At 44.6% G+C, this 18,099-nt stretch overlaps 1 protein-coding gene across 2 annotated transcripts in view; it reads left to right on the top strand.

Moving 5' to 3' along the window:
• Positions 1 to 17,201, top strand: part of auh (AU RNA binding protein/enoyl-CoA hydratase) — a 361,819-nt gene extending 344,618 nt beyond the window's left edge. For both annotated transcript variants that reach the window (XM_041185257.1, XM_041185258.1), the window contains exons 9-10: positions 11,286 to 11,333; positions 16,541 to 17,201. In XM_041185257.1, the coding sequence (XP_041041191.1) occupies positions 11,286 to 11,333; positions 16,541 to 16,618 (126 nt within the window). In that variant the 3' untranslated portion in view covers positions 16,619 to 17,201. The remainder of the gene's footprint in view (positions 1 to 11,285; positions 11,334 to 16,540) is intronic.
• Positions 17,202 to 18,099: the final 898 nt, after the last annotated feature.

Here is an 18,099-nt window from a genome sequence, read left to right as displayed (position 1 = left end):
TTATTTGCTAAATCCCAAATGTATCACATGCTTCAGATGAGGAAGAAGGGTCATTAGGAACCATCAAAGCAGGCACAATGATACCTGAGGTCTTCTGTCTGAACCCATTACAATCCTGGAAACTGTAATTATAAACTCCTCCACGTGAGAAGAGACCAATCTTCATTGCATCTGCTTCACAAAACACATTTCTACCATCTGCTGCAGAATGTGACAATGCCAGAAACAAGGAGGTTGGGTGTTTCTGTGAAATGGAAGTTTACCAAAAAAAGGATTTGGTAATGCCAGATTAAAGTGGAATCACATAGGTTAACAATTCTCCCCACAGTTGTATGTTATAACCACTGAAACAAAGAGGAGCTTCTATGTTAATGAGTCAGTCATTGCCTAGGGACAGTAGTTAATTTGTTATTTCAGGCATCCCACAAGTACCCACACTTATCGCTGTTAGAATGACCTATTCATTTGATCCTAGGCTGGATGCCTGTTGAGAACCCACTTTTGTGGGTGGGGGTGGGTGATGAGGGGATAAGATAGCTGGTTTTATTGAAAGCCTGTTGGTTAATCAGTGAACTGAGTAGTTGGAAGGACACTCCACCCACTTCCTATGGTCCAAAGGAACAAAAGGAGAGAATACCACAGTCATGCTCATTCAGGATAATGTACTGAGAAAAAGGTCTGGGTAGCATTTAATAAGACAGGATATGAGGGAAGGAGAACAAAAACAGAATTACCTGGAAAAACTCAGCAGGTCTGGCAGCATCGGCGGAGAAGAAAAGAGTTGACGTTTCGAGTCCTCATGACCCTTCGACAGAACTTGAGTTCGAGTCCAGGAAAGAGCTGAAATATAAGCTGGTTTAAGGTGTGTGTGTGGGGGGCGGAGAGATAGAGAGACAGAGAGGTGGAGGGGGTTGGTGTGGTTGTAGCGACAAACAAGCAGTGATAGAAGCAGAATATCAAAAGATGTCAACAACAATAGTACAATAGAACACATAGGTGTTAAAGATAAAGTTGGTGATATTATCTAAACGAATGTGCTAATTAAGAATGGATGGTAGGGCACTCAAGGTATAGCTCTAGTGGGTTTTTTTTTTATTTTATATAATGGAAATAGGTGGGAAAAGGAAAATCTTTATAATTTATTGGGAAAAAAAAAAAGAGAAGGGGGAAACAGAAAGGGGGTGGGGATGGGGGAGGGGACTCACGACCTAAAGTTGTTGAATTCAATATTCAGTCCGGAAGGCTGTAAAGTCCCTAGTCGGAAGATGAGGTGTTGTTCCTCCAGTTTGCGTTGGGCTTCACTGGAACAATGCAGCAAGCCAAGGACAGACATGTGGGCAAGAGAGCAGGGTGGAGTGTTAAAATGGCAAGCGACAGGGAGGTTTGGGTCATTCTTGCGGACAGACCGCAGGTGTTCTGCAAAGCGGTCGCCCAGTTTACGTTTGGTCTCTCCAATGTAGAGGAGACCACATTGGGAGCAACGAATGCAGTAGACTAAGTTGGGGGAAATGCAAGTGAAATGCTGCTTCACTTGAAAGGAGTGTTTGGGTCCTTGGACGGTGAGGAGAGAGGAAGTGAAGGGGCAGGTGTTGCATCTTTTGCGTGGGCAAGGGGTTGTGCCATAGGAGGGGGTTGAGGAGTAGGGGGTGATGGAGGAGTGGACCAGGGTGTCCCGGAGGGAGCGATCCCTACGGAATGCCGATAAGGGGGGTGAAGGGAAGATGTGTTTGGTAGTGGCATCATGCTGGAGTTGGCGGAAATGGCGGAGGATGATCCTTTGAATGCGGAGGCTGGTGGGGTGATAAGTGAGGACAAGGGGGACCCTATCATGTTTCTGGGAGGGAGGAGAAGGAGTGAGGGCGGATGCGCGGGAGATGGGCCGGACACGGTTGAGGGCCCTGTCAACGACCGTGGGTGGAAAACCTCGGTTAAGGAAGAAGGAGGACATGTCAGAGGAACTGTTTTTGAATGTAGCATCATCGGAACAGATGCGACGGAGGCGAAGGAACTGAGAGAATGGGATGGAGTCCTTACAGGAAGTGGGGTGTGAGGAGCTGTAGTCGAGATAGCTGTGGGTGTCGGTGGGTTTGTAATGGATATTGGTGGACAGTCTATCACCAGAGATTGAGACAGAGAGGTCAAGGAAGGGAAGGGAAGTGTCAGAGATGGACCACGTGAAAATGATGGAGGGGTGGAGATTGGAAGCAAAATTAATAAATTTTTCCAAGTCCTGACGAGAGCATGAAGCAGCACCGAAATAATCATCGATGTACCGGAGAAAGAGTTGTGGAAGGGGGCCGGAGTAGGACTGCAACAAGGAATGTTCCACATACCCCATAAAGAGACAGGCATAGCTGGGGCCCATGCGGGTACCCATAGCCACACCTTTTATTTGGAGGAAGTGAGAGGAGTTGAAGGAGAAATTGTTCAGCGTGAGAACAAGTTCAGCCAGACGGAGGAGAGTAGTGGTGGATGGGGATTGTTCGGGCCTCTGTTCGAGGAAGAAGCTAAGGGCCCTCAGACCATCCTGGTGGGGGATGGAGGTGTAGAGGGATTGGACGTCCATGGTGAAGAGGAAGCGGTAGGGGCCAGGGAACTGGAAATTGTTGATGTGACGTAAGGTGTCAGAGGAATCACGGATGTAGGTGGGAAGGGACTGGACAAGGGGAGAGAGAAGGGAGTCAAGATAACGAGAAATGAGTTCTGTGGGGCAGGAGCAAGCTGAGACGATCGGTCTACCGGGGCAGTTCTGTTTGTGGATTTTGGGTAGGAGATAGAAGCGGGCCGTCCGAGGTTGGGCAACTATCAGGTTGGAAGCTGTGGGAGGGAGATCCCCAGAGGAGATGAGGTCAGTGACAGTCCTGGAAACAATGGCTTGATGTTCAGTGGTGGGGTCATGGTCCAGGGAGAGGTAGGAGGAAGTGTCTGCGAGTTGACGCTCAGCCTCCGCGTGGTAGAGGTCAGTGCGCCAGACAACAACAGCACCACCCTTGTCAGCGGGTTTGATGACAATGTCAGGGTTGGACCTGAGAGAATGGAGTGCAGTAAGTTCAGAGAGAGACAGGTTAGAATGGGTGAGAGGAGCAGAGAAATTGAGACGACTAATGTCGCGCCGACAGTTCTCAATGAAAAGATCGAGAGAAGGTAAGAATCCAGAGGGAGGGGTCCAGGTGGAGGGAGAATATTGAAGATGGGTAAAAGGATCCGTTGAACTGGGAGAGGACTCCTGCCCAAAGAAGTGAGCCCGGAGACGAAGACGGCGGAAGAAGAGTTCAGTATCATGCCGAGCCCGAAATTCATTGAGGTGAGGGCGTAAGGGTATGAAACTAAGTCCTTTGCTGAGCACTGAACGTTCAGCATCGGAGAGGGGAAGGTCAGGGGGTATAGTGAATACACGGCTGGGGTTGGGATTGGAAGATGGGGTGGGGACGGAGGGACAGGCAGGGGTGGAGGGTCCTAGATGGGTGTTGGTGTCGATGAGTTGTTGGAGCTTGCGTTCCTTAGCACTTGAGAGAAAGAGAAAAAGTTTCTTGTTGAGGCGTCGGATGAGCCGAAGGATAAAATGAAACTGGGGGCACGCGCAGCTTTGAAAAAGGGTACGGCGGTGCTGCTGGAGGGAGAGGTCGAGTGTGTTCATATGGCGGCGCATGGCACTGAGAGTGGATTTCAGAATGTGACGGGAACAGCAGTCCGAGAAACGTTTTATGTCCCGGAGATACCTGTAATCCTGGGTGGGTTCGAAACATGAGGGGTGGAATTTCAGTTGAAATCCATGTGGGGTAAGTCGGAGACGGAGACAGTCACTGAGAAAGGAGATATGGCTGTGAAAGCGGGTTTTAGTAAACACCTTGTCAAACACTAGGAGAGAAATGGAAAGCAATGAAGGTGAACAAGGCAACAGAGAAATCCGGAAATCTTGTCGCAGAGAGGAACAGAACTTCTTCAAGGAGGTAGGCATTTCTTGAAGAGCAGTGGCAGTCAATTAAACACAGAGATAAAAACAAAAAAACTGCGGATGCTGGAAATCCAAAACAAAAACAGAATTACCTGGAAAAACTCAGCAGGTCTGGCAGCATCGGCGGAGAAGAAAAGAGTTGACGTTTCGAGTCCTCATGACCCTTCGACAGAACTTGAGTTCGAGTCCAGGAAAGAGCTGAAATATAAGCTGGTTTAAGGTGTGTGTGTGGGGGGCGGAGAGATAGAGAGACAGAGAGGTGGAGGGGGTTGGTGTGGTTGTAGCGACAAACAAGCAGTGATAGAAGCAGAATATCAAAAGATGTCAACAACAATAGTACAATAGAACACATAGGTGTTAAAGATAAAGTTGGTGATATTATCTAAACGAATGTGCTAATTAAGAATGGATGGTAGGGCACTCAAGGTATAGCTCTAGTGGGTTTTTTTTTTTTATTTTATATAATGGAAATAGGTGGGAAAAGGAAAATCTTTATAATTTATTGGGAAAAAAAAAGAGAAGGGGGAAACAGAAAGGGGGTGGGGATGGGGGAGGGGACTCACGACCTAAAGTTGTTGAATTCAATATTCAGTCCGGAAGGCTGTAAAGTCCCTAGTCGGAAGATGAGGAGCTAGAGTTAAGTAAAGTTTAGTGGCTATAATATTTGGCTATATAGCCCAGTAGTCTCAGTGCTCTGAGTGCCAATTTAGTACCAAAATCGTGTCCTCACCACTTCTGCTCCTTTTGATTGTTCTTGGCAGCTGTCTATCAATTCAAGGATGACACCTACTCAGGTTCGTGAGTTTCTGCCATGAGTCTTCATGTAACTAAACAGGCTGATTCTTGACCCACAGATCTTTGGACACATGGGGCAGGACATCCCACAAGATAATAGGATCTTGTGTAACCCACACCAACATGGTGAGGATGTTAGCAGGGTGTTATGATCATGAAGCAGAAGTATGCAGGATCGGCAGATTGTGATGTCACGCAGTGCAGACTTGACACCAGCACTATCATTTTGGACTTTGCTGTTCTATTGAACACCCTTTCTTAAACACGCACAGCTAAACTTGTGTTCAGAAGCCTGAAAGACTATCCCCCACAACCCCACACTCCAATAGTTCTATTTAAATGAATCATCATCAACTTTTAGGTTAATTGCTGCTTACTTTCCACTGCCTCTGTTCGAGTCTGTGAAAGTGGGTTATTTGGGGAGTTGCTTATAGCTGAAGATTTCCTTCCCTAAAGGACATTAGTGAATACTGCAGGGGAGTTATGTGGCATGTGGGAAAGGTATTAGCTCTGACTGCAAGTTCCCTGGACACACCACTTGCTCACAGTCTTGGGTGCCATAGTAGCTGTCCACCTTGGGCTATAGCATGACAGGAAGATGGTGCAGAGGCAGCAGAGAAGAAGACAAGCTTCTCCAGAGGAAGGAGGGAGAGAAGGGCACTCTCAGCAGAAGGTCTTATCAAATTTAGCTCTTCCAGTAGCACTTTTCTTATCTCTACCTAAGCCAGGAATAGTGTCTGTGTCTTCTGTGATTTGCAAGGAGATGCTCACAGAACTCTGCCAGTTCTTAGGATCAGACCTGAAGCCTCAGAGCAGGGTGAGGACGGTGCTCCAGATGATGATGATTCAGAATTTCTACATGCTGGGATATTTCCATTACTCCTCTCCGCAAATCAACCACATGTGGCCAACATGCATATAATGGGAGAAACACTGCCAAGAGAAACATCATTGAGATGATTGGAGTACTGAAACAAAGGTTTGCTGCCCCAACTGCTTCAGGGGGGTCCTTAAGTACTCGTTGGAGCAGGTGTCTTGATCATGATGGCCTGCTGCATTCTCCACAACCTAGCCATCATGAGGTACAGCCTTTGCTGCCACCAGTTCGGTGATCACTTCAGGAGGAAGACAGGAAAGTGGGGAGGAGGTAGCCAGTACATTCACATTCTGGATGGGCTGTCCGTGAATGCTAATTTGACTCCAGTTCCCACGAATACAGATACATATTGTCCACCATTGCAGGGCTGATGGAAAGCTGCTGACTTTCACTGAGCAATACTGCAGATGGCCTGCCAGGATGGCCTCAAGTGCTCTGGCCTAGAAAGCCCAGCTTTGGATTGCACCACCTTGGTGTAGGTAGCAGCATCTGGGCTGTCTGGCTGACAGGCAAGAAGGCACTGACAGAGTTGAGAGCATGTATGTTGTCATCCTGAGAAAGGACAGCCAATTCATGCTGCACAGAGTCAATGCCATTCCCTGGTGTGGAACTTCAGTAATGCTAAAAAAATCTGTTTGAAGCCAAATTGACCACTCATATCTGCAGCAGTTTTCATGAGGTTTCATGTCTTCATTCTGAGCTTCCACTGTAGCATTTAGATGTTGGTGTCTGCTTTTGCTGCAGTGGAACGTTGGAAGCTGAGACATTGGCCATCAAATGGTTACCATATCCATGCTGGAAAGGATGGTCCCCAAGCTCTGTACAAAACTTTGTGCCAAATTGAAACCAAACTCCTCCATATTCTTTGACTGACAGCAGGCTTTCTGGCAGGCTAGCCCATGTATGGTTTGTGTGTGCTTGCCCATCAGCTGTTTTCTTTATGCTGCCCTGTATGCAGAACTCTTATGTGATCTTGCCCTCCAAGGAGCTGGCACCCATGCAATTCTTTCCTTCTGTCCTGGCTGCAGTCAACTCGTGTCTAATGACTCACCACATGCAGATTCTGCCTCTATGCTATCCTTTAAATTTTGCTCAGTGCTAGTATCTCAGCTGGTATGCAAGTGTCAGATCAAATTACTGTGTTTCTTCTTCATTCATCTCTTCTTCTAGACCTTCATTCTCCTGCACCACGCAGCAGTGGTCAGGCAGCAGTTCTTGGGTGTCTGAAAGCATACAGGTGCAAGGGCAGAACTGGGGTAAAGTAAGTGAGGGGGAGCAAGAGGTGCATGGTTAGACCATCTGTAACTTGTAAATGATAACATATTACAGAATGAAGGTGAAATTGGATGTGAGAAGATCGATTAGGCAGAAACATACCATGTTCTTTAATGATTTCATCCCTGCTGCTGACCTCAGTGATGGCCCCAGCCCCCCCAATTATTACCAGCATCATCTTCTTCATTGGGGTGAGCACATACAGCTGGTGGTTAGCTGCTGCTGTCACATATTATGGGCCACCTTGTCCTGCAAAAAGAGAGGAAAAAGTATAGTGCAATGTATTTTGGAGATGTGCCTACCACAGTTGAAGATCTGGCATTGTGTGGAAGTTGTGACATCTGTGTGACTTGTGGTAGTGATAACTGTGTAAGGGTGGGCAAGGTGAGGTTATGAAAGTGAAGTTGAGTCCTAGTTGATAGAGATCATTAGTAGATGAGTGAAGGGGTTGTGGTGAATGGATCAGTGTGTGAGGCTAGCAGCACGGTATGTAGAACATGGCATGTTAGGATGTATTCACTGGCCTCGGCCACTTATGTGAGGTCATTAAATGTCTTTTGGCAGTGCATATAGGTCTTTGGAGCTAGACTTCTGGCATTGACTGCAACAGCTGCCTGCTTCCAGAGTGTTATCAGTATCTGTGTCTCCTAGCCCCTGAGTGAAGAAGACCTGTATCCTCCTAAACAGCAATGCCTCCAGTGAGGTATAAGAGAATCTGGGGCAAGCTGTCTGGCTTATTACTCTATTTTTGCATGTTCTTCCTGGTCTTCAACTCTTCTTTGACCAGTTCCAGCTCCTGTTGCAGCCAGAAAGCCTTTAAGAGGTTTAGTCTGATTTTAGGTGTTGTTAACCTCACACTAATTTGAACCCCCTGCTGAGGTGTGTAGCCACTGGGCTGCACACCACAATCATTATAATTAAGGTGCAACATAACATTTGTGTGCCACCTACATCATTTTGGGTGTGGGGTTTTCATGCATTGCGATCTCCTCACATAATTTTTGGGGCTATCCAATGTAACCCCTAATGAGTTTGATTATGGGCGGAATCATCCCACACTAAGTGCGGGAGCGGAAAAAGATGTTTTGCCCGCCGACCACAGTGGCGGGTTTTCGTGCCATATCATCTGCTTCCTGCCTCACTAATTATTCAGCCACAGGAAACATACCGTCTCACTAGTGGGCGGCCTCTGAATCACCCGTCATGCCATTAACTCACCATTTCTCACTCCGGATGCCATATCTAAACTCCAAGTTACACAGCACACAGTTCTCAGTGCTTGCAGCCCAGAATGCTGCAATGAAGAAAAGGCCCTGAAAGCCAATTAAGAGTTCAGTGACCCATCACTGGAATGCCCTTTGGAGGCCTGCCATGATGTCCTCCACCCCCGCTTTAGCGGCAGGAGATCCAGCAATCTTACCACTCTGGCTTGGGAGGCAGTGGTCAGTGCCAATGCTGCACAGAAGAGGTTGCTCATCCAGTGCAGAAAGAGAGTGAATGATGTCATCCGTGCTGTCAGGGTAAGGCAACCATCTCACACGCTCACAAGCCCATCACACATTCAGTGGCATCTCACTCACTGCTAGCTCACACACACCCTCATATCTCCATCTGGCCTCATCTCCTCTGGAGACTGCCTCCTCAGCCCTCACCATCTTGAGGCCACTTGCACAGATCAACAGGTGCCCCCATACAGACCCTGGGATACCTCCCTTCCCCAGTACAGCCATTGCCCTGCAGCCTCTTCCTTTGCCTGAGGCCCCTTCTCCCCGTTCCCCAAGCAAGCCCTAGCCTGCCCCCGACCTGCCCACCCAATATGCATAAGATTCCGCACCTGGGATAATTACAGTTCAAAATGTTTGTTTAATTGGGTTAGACCTAGAAAGGAGAGTTTTTGCACCGTGGATGACCCATCTCTGGTTCTCGGTAGAGCCATGGTGTCTATCGTTATGTCCATAAAAGAAGCTAAAAGCAGCTTTGTAAACATGGGCCAGGATTTTTCCTATGGCGGGCAGGCTGAGCGGGAGTGGGCGGGTGCTGATTGCTGCCCACGACCGGCTCCATTGCCATTTTACACAGGCAGGCCAATTAAGGCCTGCCTGACATAATACACGGCCAGTGGCGCTCAGCACTACCTGTGCGAGCAGTGGGAGGAGGGAGAGCCAGGGCCAACGAAGTGCAGCAATCTCCCTGAGGCAGCTCTGTGCCTCGGAGATTGAATAGATATTAACATAATGAAAGAAAAGATTCAAACATTTATTTAAACATGTCCCCTCATGTGACTGTGTCACATGAGTTGGGGCATGTTTTTATATTTGTGGAAATTTATTTATTTGTTTAATAAAAGCTTCAGGAAACCTCATCCTGCCCTTGGATGAGGTTTCCTGAAAAACGCGAAGGCCACTTGGGCTTTTCGCCTGCCTGTCCAACCTTAAGGTTGGATGGGCAGCGTTCAGAAGTGGCTCAATTGATTTCTTAATGGCCTTAATAGGCCGTTTACATTTCGGTGGCCACGCAGCCAACTCCGGCGCATGCCTGCCGAATGAAATATCGTGATGGCGCGCGATGACGGGATGCACGCCCAACGTCTTTGCGTGTCATTTTACACATCGGCGTGTGGGCCCGCCCCTGCATGCTGAATGGAAAATTCTGCTCATGGGAGTTGTTTTGTGGACACGGATTTAAGAGAGAAGACAATTACATCTATTAGAAATATAAATTGTTCATACAGGTTACAGAATCAAAGAGTTTTGTTGAAGGTAAAATAATTTGTTTGCATTTCTGTTTCAGACCATCCCAAAGCATGCCATGTTGTCTTACAGATAGGCTGTGGGGGTAGAATGTTCTTTTGTTTAAGTTATCTGGGTGTTTGCTCAGAAAGCAGACAATTGCAGCTTTGTTTTGGTGTAAACTGCACCTCGCTGGAGTGAGAGAATCAAAAGGGGATGATTGTTAGTTAGGCTTGCACTCTAAGCAGAGAACATATCAACTATTGATCACTGCATGGAATGCGGGTGGGGCTCAAGCTCAGTTTGGATTTCGTGAGGGAAAAAGTAGCTGGAAGATTTCCCTAGTTTGGAACCAGAGGAAGAAATCTGCAGTGCCCCTCACAGACCCTTGTGGCAGAAAGCAATCAGCAGCGTTAGCTTGGAAGCTATGAGAAGGCAATTGGGTATCTGTCAGCAGCCGACCAAGGAGCTGAGGCATCAGCTGTCATGAGGTATTAAATAAAAGTTTGAGGATTGCTTCTCCGATAAGCGAATGGGAGGATCCCATAAAATATTACCTTGGAGAATAGCTGGAGCACTGAGGAGAATTAAAGTGAATTCTGGGAAGCTGTAGCATACCTTGCGGATTGGTCGCTAAAGAAGTGAATGAACGTTCAAGATTGTTGTAGTGTATAAGGGAATTCTTGGGGGGGGGAAGTAAAAGGCAGAACTGGGTTCATAGCATATGCAATTATAAACTATAGTGTTAAGTTAATAATGCTTGCTTTGTTCAATTCTAATATACAATAAAGTTTGTTTTTTAAAAAAATGTGAAATCTTGTGGTATAGTTCTGTCAGTTGATTGCTGGGTATTCAGAATTCTCTCTAAACATTAATGTACCCTAGCAGGATCATAACACTTATCTATTTTCCTTGACATATTTGTGAAATAAAACAGCTAACAATTTATATCTAGCCTCCTTTCACTTTGTTTTTAGTCCATTGACTGAAGGAATGTAAAAGTGCATGTGAAACACATGTGAAAGGCATATCTCCACTTCAAATCATAAGAAGGAACTGTTGTTACACTCCCAAATTGCACTATTGTACAATTAGAAATTAAACATTACAGGTGCACTCCTGGAAGTAAAATGTGGAGATCATTTATGGGAATACCAGCATCTCTGAATCTGAGCAATATCTAAGGTAGACCCAGCATGAAGTTTTTATGCTACTGGACCTTTCCTCATCTCCCCAAGGACATGTGTCACATCATTCACAACTTAATTCACATCATGCCTTTACATAGAAATATGTCCCAAGGTGTTGCATCAAGCAAGAGACAGACACTGTATCTGAAAGGGCCAACCTTCTCACCACTCTCCCTGTGGAAGCCAGACTCTAAAACTGATGCTGGTTAGTATGTAGGCACAATATTTCTTGTAGGTGCCTTTTTTAGTCACAATTTTTTTTGTAATTTGCACTGATGAAAATATGGCTCTCCTAGATGAGGTGCATTAAAACATATAATAGGTCAACAAGTATTCAGTAAAGATGGCTACAATATTAGTTATGCGTTTACATTTCCGTTCATGAGGTGGAATCTGTCATAAAGATAGAAAATGTGATTATTGGTATAGCTTTCAAAAACTGTTGTCAACTATTTCCTTTCCAGGTGGATTTGAAAACTGGTTTAGCAATAGAAGAGGCCTGTTATGCTCAGGTATGAGTTTAAACATTATGCCTGTATTTGTATATGTATGTGTCATTCATATTTTAGCTGTGTACACCATTACGATAAAGCAAAGCATTTTCCAATAATGTGTAATTACATAATAGAGAAGCACAACCAATTAATTGTGTTTCCAATACTAACAGCATCCATGATGGCCATTGGGTGGTGCATGCACCCTAACAAATGCCAGTTATTTTCAGATTGTCAGAAAGCAATAGGAACACAAAAGACTATTGATTTGGGAGCATCACAGACTTTTACACCCCCATAAACAACTTGGGATGAATTTTAAAGATTTTTATTGAATTCAAATTTCATCATCTGCTATGGTGGGATTCAAACCCAGGTCCCCAGAACAACACCCTGGGTCTCTGAAATACTAGTCCAATATCAATACCACTATGCCACCGCCTCCTCAGTAAACTTGGATTGCGTACCAGCATGATGCCAAGAAGCTCAACTGCTTTCAATTGAGTTAATTTCAGAGGCTTATGAAGACCTGATGTGGGACAAAATACCAGACATTGAGGTGCTCACCTGAGCTGGCATGCCAAACATCCACACTATATTGAGACAGTCACAACTGAGTTAAGCTGGTCATGTAGCCAGAATGCCTGATACTCACTCACCAAAGCAAATCTTCTATGCAGAGCTTGAGTCTGGGGTGTGCTCTTATGGTGGTCAAAGGAACTCAAGGCTTCATTTAGGAGTTTTGATATTGACTTTGAGTCCTGGGAGAAGCTTGCCCAGAATCGCTGCAGCTGGCGCAACCAAATAAAAAGTGGTGAGAATTCCTTCAAAAGCAAATGCATATTAGAGAAAGAGAGAAAATGCAAGGAGAGGAAATCCCAAGCCAGCAATTCATCCAAAGCTTAGTCATCTGCGGTACCCTGTCCTATTTGCAGCAGAAACTTCTGGGTGCAGATTGGCTTTAGCAGTCACCTACATACGCACTGAGAACTCTTATGAACACCCCAGATGAAGAACATGGTTATTTCGCCTCGAAGGACAAGCAAGATTTAATAGACTATTCAAATTAAATTTAATCCTCCTGATTTTATCATAAGAGTAGCATCCCAGTAGATGTATCGTCTGAGAAGAGCAATTTATGTGAAACATCACAAGCTGTAGTCACAGCAATGCTAATTTCAGATTAGAAATTGCTCTGATTTCTGAAGTTGGATCTGCCCTATATATCATTAAGTTGTATTAATATCAATAGCATTCATATTCTGTAATAGATTAGCAAAATAATATGCTATTAAACATCTTGAGGTGCAGTGATTGGCATATTCCTAAAATAGTTTTCAAGAAATGAAACTAATATTCCATGACTGATTTGAGGGTCCAAAAGTGCCATGGGGCAGGACAACCCCAAGAAGAGTGACACTACTGAGCAGCTAGTTCCAGAGCAGCATTGGCGGAGTACTAACAGTGAAACATTCACCTTTGGCCGGCAATGATACATGACAGAAACTAACTAAGAGGACCAAGATAAAGAACTCATTGTCATCCAGGGTTTGACTGAAACTTGGCATAATGGCTGCTGACTCCCTGTGCCTTACTGAAGCTTCGCCACCTGGCTATACATTTCACCACCTGCCTCGCAAAATCAAAACCGAGCTCCTTATCCGTGACCCCTTGAATTATTTTCTCTTTCTAGCATTTCATCCCGCTCCATTCTTCTAGTTTTTTCTTTACAATCCTCACTCTGTACTTTCCACACAAATCCCTCTCCTGTATTACCCCTTGATGTACCCACCCTCAGCCTCTGAGTGATATCTCAACTTTAGTGATTTCAATCTCCATCTGAACTCACCTTGCACTCTTTCCTCTGATTTAATTGCCTCCCTAGCCTCAATACCTTCACTGAATCCCCCACTATCAATATCCTGGATGTTGCCATTGATCAAAAATTAAATGGACTAGCCACATAAATACTGTGGCTACAAGAGCAGTCCAAAGGCTAGGAATTCTCAGGTGAGTAACTCACCTCCTGATTCCCCAAAGCCTGTCCATGATCTACAAGGCACAAATCAGGAGTGTGATGGAATACTCTCCATTTGCCTGGATGAGTGCAGCTCCAACAATATTCAAGAAGCTCAACACCATCCAGGACAAAACAGCCCACTTGATTGGCACCCCACCCACAAACATTCACCCCCTCCACCACCGACGCACAGTAACAGCAGTGTGTACCACCTACAAGATGCCCTGCAAGAACTCACCAAGGCTCCTTAGACAGCAACTTCCAAACCCACGACCGCAGCCATCTAGAAGGACAAGAGCAGCAGGCTCATGGGAACACCACCACCTGGAAGTACCCCTCCAAGCCACTCATCGTTCTGATGTGGAAATATATCATTGTTCCTTTACTGTTGCTGGGTTAAAATCCTGGAACTCCCTCCCTAACAGCACTGTGGGTGTACGTACACTACTTGGAGTGCAGCAGTTCAAGAAGGCAGCTCACCACTCTCACTTTTATGGAATCCCCCTCGCCCGCACAGGGAGCGCATAGCGTTTCCCGCTGGATGTCATGCTGAGCGGGCCTTAATTGGCCCGCCCACGTAAAATGGCAGTGCAGCCCGCTTCGCTGGCGGGGATCGGCTCCATGCCCACCGGAGATTAGATCGGGCCCACCTGCCCGACAGGCAGAAAATTCTGCCCTATAAGCTAAAAGGATCACAAGGGGATGTAAATCCAATATGATCAGGGATGAAATGTACCTCTGCTGGACTTATACCCTGAGTGTGAATGTAAGATCCCCCACAAATTGTGCAGCAAGAAAGCTGGGGATTGGGTGCTTCTTATGGCTCTCTTGTTAGGTGTTGAACTGACTTTCAGGTTGTCTCTAGGGATGACCCCAGACTCCACCTAGAATTCCACCCAGCTCACCCCTAATAGGTTTTGTTTTGAGCCTTAAGAAGTTGCCAAGATTAAAAGTAAAGTAGTTTGTAGGGCAGGAAAGAAACCGGGTCTATCTTTACATTCCAGGATGATCCTGAAGTGATGAACATTTTTGGTAGAGAGCGAGACCCGATACTGCTCTATGTAATTCAGTCAGATTTACCGCTGAATAGATAAACCAGATGTCTGCCATAATCTTTCAAATTTGCATAACTTGAACTCAAGGAAGTTGATATGTGGGCCCTACCTGGGGAAGAAACAGGATGGAAGAGATTAAAGGGATTTTTCAGGATTGGAAAGGGGTAGTGGAATATGGGTGGTAAGAGAAGTGAGGAATTAGTTGGAGATTGCCTTGTTTGCAATTAAGACCATGTGAGAAGAGAGGCAATTCAAGATAGCAAGGTCAATGGGCTGATTGTAGATGAGCAGGAGAATTTGTATGGAAGGAGAGGTATATTTATTTATTTTTTAAATTCATTCTTGGGATGTGGGCATTGCTGGATAGGCCAGCATTTATTGCCCAACTCTAATTGCCTTTGAGAAGGTGGTGGTGAGCTGCCTTCTTGAACCCCTGTAGTCCAGGTACACCCACATTGCTGTTAGGAAGGGAGTTCCAGGACTTTGACCCAGTGACAGTGAAGGAACGGCAATATATTCCCAAGTCAGGATGGTGAGTGGCTTGGAGGGAAACTTCCATGTGATGATGTTCCCATGTGTCTACTGCACTTGTCCTTCTAGGTGTTAGTGGTTGTGGGGTTGGAAGATGCTGTCTAACGAGGCTTGTTGAGTTCCTGCAGTGCATCTTGGAGATGGTACACACTGCTGCCACTGTGCGCCTGTGGTGGAGTGAGTGACTGTTTGTGGATGGGGTGCCAATCAAGCGCGCTGCTTTGTCCTGGATGGTGTCAAGCTTCTTGAATATGTTGAAGCTGCACTCACCCAGACAAGTAGAGAGTATTCCATCACACTCCCAACTTGTACCTTGTAGATGTTTGACAGGCTTTGGCAAGTGAGAAGGAGAGTTACCTGTCACATGATTCTTAGCCTCTGATCTGCTCTTGTAGCCATAGTATTTATATGGCTAGTCCAGTTCAGCTTCTGATCAATGGTAACCCCCAGGATGTTGGTAGTGGGGGATTCAGCGATGGTAATGCCATTGAATGTCAAGGGGCAATGGTTAGATTCTCTCTTGTTGGAGATGGTCATTGCCTGGCACTTGTGTGGCACGAATATTACTTGCCACTTGTCAGCTGAAGCCTGGATACCTTGCTGCGTTTGGACATGGATTGCCTCAGTATCTAAGGAGTCACAAATGGTGCTGAGTATTGTATAATCATCATTACTCCACCTTATTATTGTTGTCTATCCTTTTTTTAAAAATTGGTTTCGAACTAAGGGAAATAAATAATATATTACAGAAATTCACAATACAGTGGGTGAACTGACTGCTGCAGTGTAAACTTACTTAACAAGTCAACGCAGTGAAGTTTGTCCAGAGATTTTGGAACAGATGATTCTTGGCTTTCCCTCCGACCTAACTTGCCTGAAAATTGCCCAGTATGATTATAAAGGCCTATATATACAATTTTAAAAATGCAATACTTATCCCTTTTTATGGAATTTGAGAGAGACAGTTATCCACTGTTGAATAAGCATATATTGATGCTGTCTCTTAAACTGGTTTCCTTTATCGCTATCCTTCTGCATCTATATGGAGTTGACAGAGTGGCAAAACAGACAACAAACAAGGCAGTAAGTATGAGCAGCCGCAAATATTCAGACCAAATTTTCGGGTTTGGGCACATTCACATTGCTTTTGAAACAAGCAGATTGGTCTCAGTAGCTCTATAGTGTTTGTGACACATTCCTTCCTAGAAAGTCACCTACAGCAGGAAATTGCATGAGGAGTGATCACATCATAATGGAGTTGTTCTTGGCCATTATTTAGTGGAAAGTACTAAGAAGTTCAGAAAGCCAAACATTGACTCAGGACTCTCGATGAAAATGCAGGAAAAGGATGAAACAAAATTTCCCCAACAGCTGTATACTGAAATGAATTTCAGCTTTTTCACAAGATAATTATTAAATGTATTGTACTTGACATTATGTGATGTTAGGCTGTAAGCAAAAACATCCTTTGCAGTTGTGTTTGTAAATCATGAAGTAAACTATGCAAAGATCATAGCAGTATTTCAGCTCTCCAGAGTATGCCCCAGATTGCCGTTTTACTTTGTCCAGCAATCCAGTGAGCCTGAATTCAGAATCATATTTTTTCTCTTAAACTGCAGGTGATTCCAACAAAAGACAGAATTGAAGGACTTAACGCTTTTAAAGAAAAACGATTACCCCGATACACAGGGGAATGATAACAAGACATAGAGAAAAAGGAGTCTTTGGAATGGAAAAAAATAAATTCTGATTATATTTTCAATCTGTTCTGTGTTCAGAGATGACTTCAAGAAATACTGATTAAGAGCCATAATGGGTATGATTTTGAATATTGTATTTTTATGGAAAATGTGCAGCATGCTGTGTTTTTCTGTACATTGAACATTTCCTACTGTATAATTCTTTTGCATTCATATTTTTATTTTTAAAACATACCAGTGAATGGGTAAGGTAAATTTTGTAGCCGACATCTGTATCCCTTGCAGTACATATTCTCCACAATTATCCAAGAAACAGCATTCAGTATTTTCACAAGGGTACATATACTACTTTTTTGTATTAATCCCTTCTTTCTTGACACAAATCACCTAACATTTCTCCGCTTTGAGCTTCATCTGCCACCAATCTGCCCACTCCAACGACTTATCTATGTCGTTTGAAGTTCTATACTGTCCTCCTCATAGTTTACAATGCTTCCAAGTTTTGTCTTATCCTCAAACTTTGAAATTGCCCTCTGCACACCAGATCTAGATCATTGATATATATCAGGAAAAGCAAGGGCCCCAATACCGACCCCTGGGGAACTCCACTACAAACCTTCCTCCAGCCCAAAACATTAACCATTACCCCCGTTTCCTATTACTCAGCCAATTTTGCATCCATGTTGCAACAGTCCCTTTTATTCCATGAGCTGTAATTTTTCTCACAAGTCTGTTGTGTGGCACTGTATCGAATGTCTTTTGAAAGTCAATGTACACCACATCAACAGCATTACCCTCATCAACCCTCTCTGTTACCTCTTTAAAAAACTCAAACAAATTAGTTAAACACAATTTCCCCTTTAGAAATCCATGTTGGCTCTTCCTAATCAATCCACATTTTTCCATGTGATTAATAATTCTATCCCAAATAATTGTTTCAAGATGCTTCCCCACTACTGATGTTAAACTGACTGGTCTATAATTGCTGGACTTATCCTTACAACCTCTTTTGAAGAAGAGTGTAATGTTTGCAATTCTCCAGTCCTCTGGCACCTCCCCTCAGTCTAGGGAAGACTGAAAGATTATGGCCATTGCCCCGAAATTTCCTCTCTTACTTCCTTCAGTATCCTTGGATGCATCTCATCTGGTCCAGGTGCTGTGTCAACTTTAAGTACTGACAGTTTATCCAATACTTCCTATCAGTTTGTGCTATTGTGTTGGAAACAGTCATAAATGGGGAGCTGATGATTTGTTAATGGAATCCAACCACAGTAGTTTACAAAATGATAAAGAATTAGACAATCTTAGTTGCCAGATTTTAAATGCAGAGAACCTGAATGGGAAAATTGTTGAAAACTATTTAGTGTCCCATATGATATTTTTTCAATTCTGCTATGAAGAGTAGTGACAAAGCGGCATATCAAACAAAGTTCAATTCAGTTGTTTCACACAATTGATGACAACTTCTTTTCTGCGGT

The sequence above is a fragment of the Carcharodon carcharias genome, chromosome 4 (assembly GCF_017639515.1).
Source record: "Carcharodon carcharias isolate sCarCar2 chromosome 4, sCarCar2.pri, whole genome shotgun sequence".
Lineage (NCBI taxonomy): Eukaryota > Metazoa > Chordata > Chondrichthyes > Lamniformes > Lamnidae > Carcharodon > Carcharodon carcharias.
The sequence above is the reverse complement of the archived record's forward strand: the minus strand, read 5'-3'. Positions and strand labels throughout refer to the sequence as shown.